At 41.0% G+C, this 15,727-nt stretch overlaps 1 protein-coding gene across 4 annotated transcripts in view; it reads right to left on the reverse strand.

The window, feature by feature from the left end:
* Positions 1 to 15,727, reverse strand: part of ATP6V1H (ATPase H+ transporting V1 subunit H) — a 119,897-nt gene that overhangs the window by 13,240 nt on the left and 90,930 nt on the right. For 2 of the 4 annotated variants that reach the window (XM_003902753.3, XM_003902754.4), the window contains one exon: positions 14,487 to 14,600. In XM_003902753.3, coding sequence (XP_003902802.1) covers positions 14,487 to 14,600 — 114 coding nt within the window. Of the gene's footprint in view, positions 1 to 10,473; positions 10,569 to 10,867; positions 10,936 to 14,486; positions 14,601 to 15,727 lie in introns of all 4 variants that reach the window. The other 2 variants (XR_002523801.2, XR_650626.2) reach the window with 2 other exon arrangements.

A 15,727-nucleotide genomic window follows, 5' to 3' on the forward strand; every position in this document is an offset into this window, starting at 1 on the left:
ATTCCAGGCTGTCCTTCCCTATCTGAGGATATTACATTCCCAGCATATCTAGTTATTCTTGTAAGCTGCAAGTGAGAAAGGAGACAGAATTGTGTCTGTCCAAGGCCACCAGAAGAACTGCCCTGCAGACAGGGCAGAAAGTCCAGCCGCAGCTCTGTGGAAGTCCTTCAAAGTCCTCTGAGGAATGGGCCTCACGCACTGTACTAGTCAGGTCATCCTCCCACTCTGGCTTCACTCAGCAGGTAAAGGGGAGACAACCAGCCAATGAACAGGCCAGGCAGGAAGCAAGGGAGCTTCCCGCACCCAGGTAATTGGAAGGACATATCCAAACCATGCCAGCTGGATGTGGAAAGCTGAGCTAGAATGTCATGATGACACACAGCTCAGCCTGCACCTCTCGAGCAATCATGACAGTCTTGGGCAGGAAAAGCAGTCTACAGAGAAGAAGTGAGCAGCCTGGCTATGAATGTGAGAAACCACGTGAGAATGGGAGGTGGAAAACACTGCTGCCTGCCTCACTTCCCGCCAACTTTCTGGTCCCCAGTTTCAGTGGACTGTGTGACTTCACTTAACTTAGATTCTGTGAGCCACCTGATATCCCTGCCACATGTCTCCTTATATTTAAGCTAACTCGGGTAGGTATTTGTTTCTTGTAAACAAACTATTCTTGGAGAAGAACAAGAAAAACATGTTTAGACTTAGTTTAACTAAGGTATTCTCACTAGCAGAATCAATTACATTCCTGTTTTGTTCTGATGGATCTTCTAGTGGCTACCTTGTTTCTATCATTTACATTATTTCTTAAGGTATAGCTTCTTGAGTTTATTAAAATATTGAAAAGTTTTTTTAGATTATCATTTAACAATCAATTTTACCAAAACCATGAGTCTGAGTAACCACAATATCACAATATATTGCATCAATGGACCTCAGTTACATAAGAGAATAAATATCCTGCTTCTGAGGAGATCCGTGCCACGTATTCAGGGCTGCAGGGCCATTACGTCTGCCACTTACTCTCAAGCAGCTCAGAAAGAGAAAGAGAACACACACAAATGCAGCATAATGTCAAAGCTGGTGACTACAGATGAAAGCAGCTTTTCAGTAGTTAAAATTATTTCCAATTAAAAAACTCAAAAACAAAGACTCATGACAACATTTTTTCTTTCCACACTTCCCTTTTCCACCTCAACCAGGAGGACAAAAGTGCCATACTGGGGGGAAGGGAGCAGCAGGGTAAAGGACTCTGCTTTTTTTTTGAGATGGAGTCTCACTCTGTTGCCCACGGTGGAGTGCACTGGCATGACCTCGGCTCACTGCAAGCTCCGCCTCCCAGGTTCACACCATTCTCCTGTCTCAGCCTCCTGAGTAGCTGGGACTACAGGAGCCCACCACTAAGCCCAGCTAATTTTTTTTGTATTTTTAGTAGAGATAGGGTTTCACCGTTTTAGCCAGGATGATCTTGATCTCCTGACCTTGTGATCCGCCCGCTTTGGCCTCCCAAAGTGCTGGGATTACAGGCAAGAGCCACTGCGCCTGGTCGACTCTGGCTCTTTCATGATTTTGTTGGGCTCTGGACTCACCGATATCCACAGTCCACACGACATGAGAAAGATAAACCTCTTACTTAGTAAAATAAAATCCAAAAAGAAGTAAAATTAACATTCAGGTGACTATAATTTTATTAAGCCTTCACGTGACTTCAAAGGATGCCTTCTGATGTTAATTCCACTACTGCTAGAATCCAAGTTCCGCTTCTGACAACACTGTTGTGACTCCCTACACACAGCGTGCTCACAGGGCGCCTCTGCCTGAAGTCCTCCTGGTACCCCAGCCACATCTCCAACTCACTCCTTAACCCTTAACACCTCTAGCACTGCCTGCTCCCGCCTGTTCCCAAGCTCCTGTGACACCTACATACACTTCTGTCACAGCTCTCACGATAAGGAAAGAGACCACCTCTCTTATTGTCTCATACCTCAGAAAAAGAAAGAGGAAGTAAAAGCTAAAGAAAGGCAAAAATGAGATCAATAGTCAGACAGCCCGGTGCCACACCCCAGGCCTGGTTTGGTAGTTAAAAATCAACTCCTGATCTAACCGCTTGTATTAGCTATAGATTCCAGGCATTGTGTAAGGAAGCACTGTGAAACTTTCTATTCTGTTCTGTCTTGATTACTGATGCATGCAGCCCCAGCCACGTACCCCATGCTTGCTCAATCGATCATGACCCTTTCACATGGACCCCCTTAGAGCTGTAAGCCCTTCAGGGAACTCAGTTTTGGGACACAAGTCTGCCGATGCTCCCGGCCAAATAAAGCCACTTCCTTCTTTAACCTGGTGTCTGAGGGGTTTTGTCTGCGGCTCGTCCTGCTACATTTCTTGGTTCCCTGACCGGGAAGTGAGGTAATTAAAAGATGGTCGAGGCAGTCCCTTACGTGGCTTAGGTCTGCCCTCTGGAGCATCCCTGTGGGGACTCCAGCCAGCTTGAGCGACGCGGATCCTGAGAGCGCTCCCAGGTAGGGATTTGCCCCAGTGGAATACCTCATCAGAGCGGTGCACGGCAGGCCCCTGCGGAGGATCAACGCAATGGTTGAACACTGGGAAGGAACTGGTGCTTGGAGTCGGACATCTGGAATACAGTAAGACGGTCTTAGGAACTTGCCGACCCCATTTGAGTGGAAGCATGGCCTGATCACCCACGGCATGTCTTTATTGGCACTTTGGTTTTGATTTTGACTTGGCTTGAATTGCTTGATGAACAGGCGTGCCTTTATCGACACTTTGGCTTTGGTTTTAATTTTGATTTAGTGTGAATTAGACAAGTGAGTGACCTTTACCCTTTCCTTCTCTTGTAGTGTGAGAGTTGCTTTGTCTCAAAAAAAAAAAAAAAAAGTTACACTCAAAGTAAGCCCACTCCGCTAGGAACTATGTTAAAAAACATACATATATTAAAAAATAAGAAAAAAAGTCATCGAAACATCCAAAACTTACGCTATTAAAGTGCATGTTACAGAACCTTAAAAAACGTTTTGCAGGGGATTATAGAGTTAAGTTAACCCCCAACAGATTGAGAACTCTCTGTGAATGTAAATCAGAATTGCCCTCTTTTGGCGTTGGATGGCCAACTGAAAGAACTACAGACAGGGAACAACTGGCCATGTATTTCAGGTGGTGACAGGGGTTGGAGGTAGCCAGTGTACCCAGACCAAATTCCTTTATACTGATTCATAGTTAAATATAATATAGACAAAACCAGCATAGATCCAGCCCTGTTTAACGGCTCATTGCGGGAAAAAAAAAAAAAAAAGCCACAAGTACAAGTAAGAGCAGCTTCGCCAGCAGACACAGAGTTAAAAGAAGAAATCCCAGAAACAGCAAAAGAAACCAGTTTTGCAGGAGCCGCCAGAGGTAACAGAAATTCTTCCTCCATATGTCCCAGCCTACCCCTCCTTTACCGAGGCCAACAGCACCCCAGGAACCAGGTTTAGGAGCTAACACGCCCCACGTCTCACCTCGAAGGGGAGGATCAGAGCCTTGAGAGGCCAGGGAAGGAAGTCAAGATAGTCAAGCGGGCAGTCTCAAATCTGGCCTTGCTCAAGCTATGCAAATGCCCCTGAAAAAGCAGCGATATACTGGGGTAGACGAAGACAGGCATATGGTAGAAAGGTGTGCCTTTGTGTATCAACCCTTCACCTCTGCTGATCTCCTCAATTGAAAGAATACCCCATCTTATACTAAAAAGCCTCAAGCCTTAACTAATTTGCTTCAAACTATTATCCAGACTCATAACCCTACTTAGGCTGATTGCCACCAGTTGCTCATGTACTGAGGACAGCTGGTTCACCTGCCTGGACCTGAAGAGGACACTTTCTTTAGCATCAGACTAGCTCCTGACAGCCAGAAACTGCTTGCTTTCCAGCGGGAAGATCCAGGGTCAGGTGTCACCACTCATACACTTGGACCTGGCTTCCCCAAAAGTTCAAGAACTCCCCTACTATCTTCGGGGAGGCCCTGGCTCAAGACCTGCAAAAGCTTCCCGCCAGAGACCCAGCCTGCGTGTTGCTCCAGTGCGTCAGCGACCTCCTGCTGGGAGACGCCACGGCAGTCGGGTGCGCCAAAGGAACAGATGCCCTGCTCAGTCACCTGGAGGACTGTGCGTATAATGTGTCCAAAAAAAATGCTCAGATCTGCAGACAGCAGGTACACTACCTAGGATTTACTATCCAACAGGGGGAGCGCAGTCTAGGATCAGAAAGAACGCAGGTCATTTGCAACCTGCCAGAGCCTAAGACCAGAAGGCAGGTGAGAGAATTCTTAGGAGCTGTAGGGTTCTGCAGGTTATGGATCCCAAACTTTGCAGTACTGGCCAAACCTCTGTACCAAGTCACAAAGGGGGGTGACCAGGAACCTGTTGAATAGGGGTCTTAGCAGCAAGCCTTCCGTGAGTTAGAAGAAACTCATGCCAGCCCCAGCCCTCGGTCTGCCTGACCTGACAAAGCCATTTACACTATATGTGTCAGAGAAAAAAATGGCAGTTGAGGTTTTGACTCAGACTGTGGGGCCTTGGCTGAGGCCGGTGGCCTACCTCTCCAAACAACTAGATGGGGTTTCTAAAGGTTGCCCCCGTGTTTGAGGCCCTTAGCAGCAATTGCCCTGCTAACACAAAAAGCAGATAAACTGACTCTTGGGCAAAAGCTGAACATAAAAGCTCCCCAATGCTGTGGTGACTTTAATGAATACCAAAGGACATCATTGGCCAACGAATGCTAGACTAACCAAGTACCAAAGTTTGCTCTGTAAAAATCCCCACATAACCACTGAAGTTTGTAACACCCTGAACCCCACCACCTTGCTCTCGGTATCAGAGAGCCCTGTCGAGCTTAACTGTGTAGAGGTGCTAGACTCAGTTTACTCTAGCAGACCTGACCTCTGGGACCAGCCTTAGGCATCAGTGGACTGGGAGCTGTATGTGGACGGGAGCAGCTTCGTCAACCCACAAGGAGAAAAATGTGCGGGATATGCAGTGGCAACCCTGGATACTGTCATTGAAGCCCAATCACTGCCCCAGGGTATTTCAGCCCAAAAGGATGAACTCATTGCTTTAATTCAGGCTATAGAATTAAGTGTAGGTAAGACTGTGAACATCTATGCTGACTCTCAGTATGCCTTCTTAACCCTCCAAGTACATGGGGCATTATACAAGGAAAAAGGCTTGTTAAACTCCGGAGGAAAAGACATATAACATCAGCAAGAAATCTTGCAACTACTAGAAGCAGCGTAGAGGCCCCAAAAGGTGGCAGTCATGCACTGCAGGGGACACCAGCGAGCTTCCACTAGAGTTGCTTTCGGGAACTCCCAGGCTGACTCAGAGGCTGGGACTCAGAGGAAAGCTGCATACCGGGTGTCAGTCACAGCCCCCCTTCTCCCTCAAGCACCTGACCTTGTACCTACTTATTTTAAAGAAAAAAAGGACGTTTTCCAGACAGAAGGAGGACAAATAATAGAAGAAGGATAGATCCGGTTACCGGATAAAAAGATAGCTGTGCCACAACTGCTAGGAGCCACAGCTGTACTGGCTGTGCATGAGACCACCCACCTAGGTCAAGAGTCACTTAAAAAGTTGTCAGGCCGCTTATTCTACATCTCACATTTATCAGCCCTTGCCAAAACGGTGGCACAGCCATGTATTACCTGCCAGCAGCACAATGCGAGGCAAGGTCCAGCCATTCTGCCCAGCATACAAGCTTATGGAACACCCCCTTTGAAGATCTCCAGGTGGACTTCACAGAAATGCCAAAGTGTGGAGGTAACAAGTATTTACTAGTTCTTGTGTGTACCTACTCTGGGTGGGTGGCGGCTCATCCAACACAAACTGAAAAAGCTCGTAAAGTAACCCGTGTGCCTCTCCGAGATCTTATTCCTAGATATGGACCGCCCTTACGAATCGGCTCAGATAATGGGCCAGCGTTTGCAGCTGACTTGGTACAGAAAATAGCAAAGGTATTAAAGATCACATGAAAACTCCATGCCGCCTACCAGCCGCAATGTTCAGAAAAAGGTAAAAAGCATAAACCAGACACTCAAGCAGCTACTGAAGAAATATTGGCAGGAAATTCATTTAAAATCAGGTTTTTGCCTATGGTCGTCCTCCAAGTCAGGCGCACCCCCATCAAACAAACTAGGTATTTTCCCTATAAGATTTTGTTCAGTCAACCACCCCCCAAATCATAAGTCCCCAAAATTAAAGGTAATCTCCAGGAACTAGGGGAATTGACCTCAAAAAAAAGCAAATGCAGGCTTTAGGAATAGCCATACAAAGTGTTCATAATTAAGTACATAAAAATGCCTATAAGCCTGACACTCCTTTAAATCTGGTGACTCTGTTTAGGTTAAAAAGTAAAATCTAATTTCTCTAGGATCCATATAATATAGGCCCTATATTGTAATCTTGTTCACTCCCACTGCTGTTAAAGTTGCAGGTGTTGTGTCTTGGATCCACCACAGTTGACTGACACCGGCAGTTCAGGACAAGTGAACCAGCCAGTAGGACTCAGATCATCCAACCCGGCTAATCCTAAGGCGAGACCAAGCTGCTGCTGAGGAAACAACAAGCCCTGCTCTAGTCACACACCAGAAGCTAACTAAGCATTGCCGAGTTTGAGGACTCGTCAAACAAGTAATGCAGTTAGACATCTTAGGACTAGTAGTATTCCTGTATACTGTTTTACTATTGTTCTGTCACTGTACTCAATCTTTTTCCCAGGTAAGGACCTCTTTTGTCCTTGCTAGCACTTATATAAAAGTGTCCCCACTGTACACATACTACTTAGTCAAAGAACTCAGACCCGTCTGGCCCAGCAGCATTTCCAAGTCTTTAAGTCATTCTTTAAGTATATAAACCAAAAGTTACCAGAGCCTCCTCCCTTAGCTAAAAACATTGCCAGCAGCCTAGGCATTTCCTCATGTTATGTTTGTGGAAAGACTAACATAGGAGACCAATGGCCTTAGGAAGCAAAAAAGTTAATGCCTCAAAATAACTTTACTCTGACTAACTCTTTCCCCAAACAGACGACCACAAGTTCAAATGTCTACCTCTTAAAAACGTCTATTATGAAAAGTCAAACCCCCAGCTACATGCTCAATTAAATCATACAGTTGCAGGCCGTCTTAGAAATAATCACTAATAAAACTGGCAGAGCTTTGACCATTTTAGCCTGGCAAGAAACCCAAATGAAAAATGCTGCCTATCAGAATAGACTGGCCCTAGACTATTTACTAGCAGCTGAAGGAGAAATGTGTGGAAAATTCAACCTAACCAATTGTTGTCTGCACATAGATGATCAAGGGCAAGTAGTTGAAAATATAGAGACATGACAAAGTTGGCACATGTGCCTGTACAGGTGTGGCATAGGTTTAATCCTAAGTCTTTATTTAAAAAATAGTTTCCAACTATAGGAGAATTTAAAACCCTCATCGTATGTGTACTGCTAGTAATAAGAACTGGCTTGCTGCTCCCCTGTGTATTACCCTTGCTCCTTCAAACAATAAAAAGTTTTGTTGCTACCTTAGTTCATCAGAAAACCTCGGCACAGATGTATTACATGAATCATTATCAATCTGTCTTGCAGGAAGACCTAAGTAGTGAAAATGAGAATGAGAACTCCCACTAATAAGTGAGATTCTCAAAGGGGGGAATAAAGAGGAGACCACTTCTCTTATTGTCTCATACCTCAGAAAAAGAAAGAGGAAGTAAAAGTTAAAGAAAGGCAAAAATGAAATCAATAGACAGCCCGGCACCACACCCCAGGCCTGGTTTTGTAGTTAAAAATCAACCCCTGACCTAACCACTTGTATTATCTATAGATTCCAGGCATTGTATAAGGAAGCACTGTGAAACTTTCTGCTCTGTTCTGTTCTGTCTTGATAACTGATGCATGCAGCCCAGGCACATACCCCATGCTTGCTCAATCGATCATGACCTTTTCACATGGACCCCTTAGAACTGTAAGCCCTTAAAAGGGCAGGCATTTCTCTCTTGGGGAGCTCAGTTTTCGGGATGCAAGTCTGCCGATGCTCCCGGCTGAATAAAGCCACTTCTTTCTTTAACCTGGTATCTGAGGGGTTTTGTTTGCAGCTCATCCTGCTACGACAGTGTACTGAAACTGTGTGCTATGCCTTTATTTTCTACTTCTTATTTCTCTACTTTAGCACAAATTGAATTTTCTAACAAGTATTCCTGTCCGTAACTAAATTAGAGACAATTACAGAGATAAAAGTAAACACTCCCATAACTCTCTTAACTGAGAAAAGAGCTGGATACAAATGGAACAGCATAGCGTTCAAACCAGACACTGAAATGTTTTCTCAGAATACATTTTTGGGATATTTAGCAAGGCAGGAAAAACTGTCATCCAAGAGACTGCTTTCATTTCAGGCTTCTAAATGCCTAGCCTTTAAGGAAAATAAGGCAAGAAGAGCACAGCTCCCACCAGTTTGAGCGGTGCCTCTAGGAGAATGTGGTACAGATCTGATACAGTGTGGTGGGAGAAATCTGGTCTTTTAGGAAAACCTCTGGCCCTATACTAACACTTTGGCACCTTTATGCTGAATTCCTTTTTTAAAACAGAGGTAAAAACAGATGATAAACTTCATCTAATTCATCTAAGAGGATTTAGATTTTAAAATGTAACTGCTGCACAATTCTTTTAAAATTTAAATGGAATAAAAATTCAATTAAAGAATATTTACATCAAAAGGTACCTTTCTTAAGACAATAGGCTGATACTTCTCCCCCTCTTTTTGGTCAATTCCTTAGGTTTTTACTAAAGACAAAAACCTGTCAATTCATTTCCATTAGCTATGAAACATTTTCCCCCATCAAGACGTAACACCTGGGTGACATACATAAAGGGACACTGAGAAAATAATTCGAAAACTTAAATCTCTTAGAGAGTGAATATAAAGTTTGCTCAATCTTAATTAAATTTTTAGTATATTCTGCCAACCATTCTAGTGAGGTTTATTGGATTTAAAAGATGTGCCGTCTCTACTAAAAATACAAAAAAATTAGCTGGGTGTGGTGGTGGGCACTTGTAATCCCAGCTACTTAGGAGGCTGAGGAAGGAGAATCGCCTGAACCCAGGAGGTGGAGGTTGCAGTGAGACGAGATCACGCCACTGCACTCCAGCCCAGGCGACACTGCGAGACTCTGCCTCAAAAAACAAAAAAACAAAAAAACAAAAAAACAGATGCGTGCATGTGCACACACACACAAAGCCCATGAAATGAAATATGCCAAGTGACCACAAATGTAACTGCTCCACTCACACAGAAGGAAGAGAAAGCAATGAAAACCAAAGCAAGTTAATTCATTTTTCTCTACTTCTCCTTACTAGACCAGCCTTTTCTTCGTCTATGCTTTACTGATCCTTTAAATCCCACTTCAGGTACCTGTTTGTCTAAGACGCCAATCATAAGCAAACAAAACCAAAACATGAACTAGATCCACAGATCCCCACACTTAGTCATGTGCACCTATGTGTGAAACCTGTAATTGATTTTATGTTTAATTATGAAGTCCACAGACTACATTATCCATCAGGGATTTTCTTTACTGTCAAAATGCTTATTTTCCAGCTCTTCTGAATGTTTACTTAGGCTGATACTTTGCAACAATCTGAGATTTATGTTATGCTGGCATTTCCAAATCAACTGTAATTCAGTGGTGCATAGTGTCCAGAAAAGTTAAAGTTAATACAGTCTTAGGAAACATTTCTAACTTGCAAAGAAGCAGCAACCTTCGATTGGGAGGCTGAATTACCAGCTGATAGTGAGATAACAGCTGTAAAAAATTCCTCTTTACCTGGAATTAGTTTTCATATTTTAAAAAATCCAGTTATATTTGTTTTTTTCAAATACACAAAACATATGACATTAAAAACATTTTCAAATGTTCCTCCACTAAAAATGTCATAATAATGTGGAAAATTCCAGGTACCCAGAAAGAGACCAGGTACCCAGAAAATTTCAGCTACCTAGAAACTTCCAGAAACCCAGAAAGAGAATCTAGAAATTAATTTAGAAATTAGAAATTAATTATGGAAAACATTAAATCTAGAAATGTTATGTTTATTGAAAATCATGTGGAATGTTTTAGTAACTTGATTATTATCCTAAAAGTTAGCTAAAACACATAAGAGTTTTTTTTTTCTCTCTTTAGTTCGTAACTCTTCTAATTACTGTATTTATGCCTCTGCACTTACAGAATAACTAAAATATGCAAAGCTGATAAAAATACCAGAGAACAAAGTAGTATCATCCATACCCTCAGCCTTGCTGAGTTTTTGTTATATTAATTTACCTAAGCATAAAAAATCGAGATGGTAACATTCTTAAAACTTATTATGCTGCTTAAGAAAGGGCTGAATAAGAATCTAGAGACAAAAATAGAAAATTCTACATGAGATCCTCTACCTACAAACGTCAGTGTTTCTTTCCTGAAGTCCTGAGCTGTTCTTACGCACATATTGCTGCTTCTGCATTAGAGGCTGATTACATTTAAAATCATTCTGTAGGAGAAAAACAATTGACATTTTATGATGTTAAATGGATGAATTAGGTGTATATACACAAGTTCTCTAAGTTGTCATTGTTTATATATTCTGCCAAATTTAATAATATAAAAATCCAGCACTGCACAAAAGAACAAAGGGCGCACCAGGAATGCCATGGTGGGCACAAAAAGATGAGAGCTGTGGAGGCCCACGAGTAGGACTGGCCTGCTCAGGCTTCCCAGCTGAGGGCGCCCAGTGGGTGCCACTGTCCACTCCCTCCCCAGCAACTTTATTCCTCCCCCACCGCTCCTCACCCACTCTCAGTCAGGGTTATTTATAATCCATTGTTCGTGGAAGGGGAGAAACGCTGGTATTCTAACACCTACAATTCAAGGATACAGTTTTGAAATCAATCATAAAATAATTAAATAAGTATTTTCCCATTATATAACTCTATACTCCATGTGATATAAACTCAAATGTATCTCTACATTATCAAGAAACTTAACATTTAACTCCTTATAACAGAATCAAAATCAAAATCCATATCTGAGCCAGTTCCATGATTTCTTAAGTAACATAAATTACACTTAAAATATAATTTTGAAATTATACTTAACATTTTTTAAATTCATGGCAGAAAGTAATAAATGTTAACTTTATTGTATCCAAAGTTACAATTTAATCTGATAAACAAAAACTTCAGGAAAAATGCAGTATCAAAAACCTAAAAATCCTTTAGGGCAGAAAAGCCCAGGGATGCAGGCAAAGTGCTGCTGCTGCTGCCTGTTACGCAGACCTTCATGCTTTCATCTGTGCTTGCATGTTCATTATGTTCAAATAACTATTTCACTATGGAAGGCTAAAACACACCATTTACAATAACTCGTTTCCATTTAAATCAAGCCAATGCTAAAAGAAAAACTCCACTGTATTTTCAAATTTTCACTTGGTACAAAAGAAAATAATTTAGAGAAATTTATAGATTCTTTAGAACCCCAGTAACATATTTTAGTTTAAAAAGTCCCTATTTTAGGCAGGTAGAAAGGTAGTCTTTACAAGTATAGTTTAGTATAGACAACTAGGTTACCTGAAAAAAGGTATTGATCCAAACCTCTTTTACATTTGGGGATATAATTTGCAAAAGATTACTTTCCAAATGGTATTCTATTTAGTCTCATATTAAACTGGTAGTGTAATAAATTGTTATTACTTGAGTAACTTTCATTCTCTGGCACACGGAGCCACAGAAATTTATAAGTCACAATCAAATACAGAGATCACAGGTGAATTTTAATCTTCCTTTATATAAAAATTTCTCTATGAAGGAAGTGTGGGAAAATACTAACACAAAGCTTCTCCATTAAATGCAAAGGAAATAATCAGAGCTAAAACATTAAAATTTTAAAAGTTTGGCATATAATTAGAAAGATAAAGGAAAAAAGAATACTCTCTCATAAAGAGCAAATAAAATAGTATTTCCCTGTGAAGACAGAATACTCTTCCTCTTATAATCATACACGGAGAAAGGTACTATGAGACTACACCAAGTTTCTAAATTCAAGAAAAAAGTCAAATTTTAAATATTTCATCTACAATACATGATCATCTGAACAACAAAAATTCTCAACCAAAAAATTTCCTCCACTGGCAAACATCCTGTTTCACACACATCTTGCCTTTCATATTAGGAATATACATTTTTTAAAACAAGAAAACCACTAGATCCAACAAGAAAGATTTCAAGAGAAATAAACTAATAAAAGAATAATTATATTTCAATAGCCCTAATTTCGACACGATGGGAAAATAAAACTTTGACTTTCATAGAAACTTTAGAAAAACATCTGGCAACTATAAGTTCATTGGTTGCAACGGCCTCAAATTCTATTAAATGCCAACATCCTTTAAATTAAATTCCTGAAAGAGATATAAACAAACCATAAAATATGAAATTACTAAATAATTGATTTATCTTGAAAAATCTAGCTTGGGGTAAAGTGAAGTAAGGAGAGAAATCCAGTGGTGTATCCTAAGTTTTACTGACAGACCTGAAGTTTTTCCTCCTGCTAAACAGATAAAAACCATTCTGGGGTTTTTACCTTCTGTTTTGATCCCATTCTTCTTGCACTGAAGTTATGGAAAAAAGTAAAAACATTTTCAGCCCATCAAGTGCTGTCAGCACTAGCTCTGAATCTACCCCAAGTCCATCTACTTCTTATCTCAATGTTTATCGTCTACGCCAAGCCACCAACTATCTCAGCCCCAGACTATCATGAGAACCAGTTCAAATGCTCTTCATTCTTTCTCACGTACCCTTACACAATCCATTCTCCAGGGAGTAGCCAAAGTGACCTTTTCGAAACATAAACCACACCTTGTCATTCCCCTATTTAATATCCTTGCAATGGTTTTCAACTCATCTTACAGGAGTCAAATTATAGCCTACAATGCCCTACATGATCACGTCTCTGCCTACCTCTCCTGAACCGTATTTTTCCCCTTGTACCGTCCTTCAAGTCAGAGTTTGCCCTTGACCATCCTTCATATCAGAGTTTCCCAACCTCGGCACTGACGTATACTTCTTTAATGCTGGGGACTGTCTGCATTACAGGATATTACCAGCACTCCTGGTCTCTATCCACTAGATGCCAGCAGCACCTCCAACCCTGAGTGTCACAACCACATAAGTCCCTGTACATTGCTTTAAACAAGCCAAGTTCATTACTACTTCAAGGCCTTTTCACCTCTCATTCCCTCTACCTAAAATGCTTATTCACCCCAGTAATAGAGCTGTATGGCTGGTTCCTTTTCATTACTGTCATCTTAGCTATGTGGCCTACTCGGGGAGGCTTTCTCTAATCATCCTATATAAAGTTGCACTCACTTCCATCATACCTAACATCATTTAACTTATCAAGGTACAAATTTGTACACTTATCAGAGTACAAAGTGCTCAAAAAGCAGTTGTAAGAATTTACATAAATGTCACTATTTATGATAAAAGTGTTAAGTGGCAGGAACATAGTATTTAACACATGATACCACAGCAGCACTCCTGGAAAGTCTCCTACACTGTATTTGCCTGCATCCTCAAAATGCACCCATGCTAATGCATCATTAATCCTCTCCTTTGGAAGGGCTGGTAGCATTACTGTCAGTTAAAAGCAATGTATATTTGTTCCTGATGCCTTAACAAAAATAGTCCAAAACAGAGCATCCTTCCAGAGGCTGGGGAATGGAGAGGCATTTGAACTGTTTAGGATAGTGATGAAGGCACTGAACACCCAACCTACAGCTAAAAGCAGCTATGCCAAGGGGAATCTTCATTTCTTCATTTCTTCTATTATGTACACAAAGGGCTCACCATTATTATGTCTAAGTAGTTACTCTTTAATTGATCTTGTTTTAAGTGGATACAAAAAAGTCACTAATTTTTATTTTAAAAATAAAAACAGGCAACAAAGAAGCACAACTTTAGTTACTTCAAAAGCATAAACTATATGAATGAAATGTGAGAGCTGAATCTGAGTTTCATCAGCTTTTAGGGTTTTTATGTGAATTGGTAAAATTCATTCAATTTACCATATGCTGAATAGTGAAGCCTTGCAAAATTGTGGCGTCTCTAAAGGAATCAGTAGTCCAACTGCATTCAACTCCAAAAAAGACTGACTGACTTATGTCACAGGATCCTTTGAGTTACCTCTGGAGTTGTTTTTGAAATTATTATTTTGAATATACACTCGAGACCTTGAGTATCTTTTTAAAACTATTGTGTTATTGCTCTGAATTACTAAAATATATTTCCACATTTTGAATCAAACTCACTGATTTTAAAAATGGTCATTCAAAGCATTTACATAAGAACTTTTAGAATGGCAAGTGAGAGTTTGCAGACTAATGTACGAGTGTGAGCAAAAAGCCATGGCATACCAGTTGTGCACCATGAGCTTCTGCACGGCCAGCAGAGCGTTATAGCGGACCTGCTGGTCTTCGTGATGCATGTGGTTCATGACCAGCTGCTTCCCACCGAGCTGTTCGATGACCCTGCAAACGGGAGAGACATGGTGAGGAAGATGCAATTACTCTCAAATTCACAGTTTATAAACAGGCATCTCAAATACCAAAATGCTAAAAAGGAAAGTAACAATGTACGAAAATAAACCAAACGTGTCTTTTTTTTTACATCATTTTCCCTGAACCACAGATTTACAGTATTCAAATATTTTCTTTTTTGAATTCCTAATGATAAATCCAACAGCTGTCCTCATTTCTCATCTCTAATCCAGAAAAGTATGATCTGCCCAGATACCACCCAGTCACCAGCATTTTAGATCATGGTTTTCTAAGTGGTTGAGTATTAACGTTTTTATTATCAGTATTTCTTGCTTGTTTAAAATCAGTATTGAACACCATCTACTTTTCATAATATACAATCAATATCAAGCCCACCAGTGACTGTGCTGTGTGACAGATAGGGGCTTAGAGGTAGACAGCAGGGAACAGAGGGTTAAAGAGCACCCATGCTAATTTCCTGGAAAAGACTACTGATTTTAAGATATCCACCGGTTTCTCAGAACAATGGGATATGCCATGTGACTTGGGCAGTGAGATGGAGGAGAACATTCATATCTTCGAGAGCACCGAGATGACTGACAACCGACACTGCTTTCTATCACCACACTTCCAACACCCTGAAAATCCACTTATTACATACACAAAGGAAAGTAAAAATGGTTATTTTCGTCATGCATAGAAATAGGTCCTCTGTTCCTTTGCAAAAGTGTAGTTACAGACAGAGCTGTGGAGTCTCAACTTCCACAAAATAGTGTGGACTGCCCTGTCCATTCTTCAGCCACCAGTCCTGTCTAGTGCAGGATACCTACTGTATGGTCAGTGACAAGTGGCACCTTAATACAGTACGGTGTTTGGTGGTTTAAGACAATCTCATAGATCAGTAAGATTTCTGGGGTCAGAAAGAAATAAGTAGATGGGGTAGGAGTGAAAGGGAAGCTTTTATCTGCCTACCTTTTCATATTTTATTCTTTAAAGCATGGTTTTTTTAAAAAAACGTCTTGAACTGAGGGGAACAAAAAGAACATAATATAAGTATCATCAAACATTAACTGAGTGCTTACTGCATGCCAGGCACCGTACTTTAAAACATTATCTAA

This window comes from Papio anubis, chromosome 8 (assembly GCF_008728515.1).
Source record: "Papio anubis isolate 15944 chromosome 8, Panubis1.0, whole genome shotgun sequence".
Lineage (NCBI taxonomy): Eukaryota > Metazoa > Chordata > Mammalia > Primates > Cercopithecidae > Papio > Papio anubis.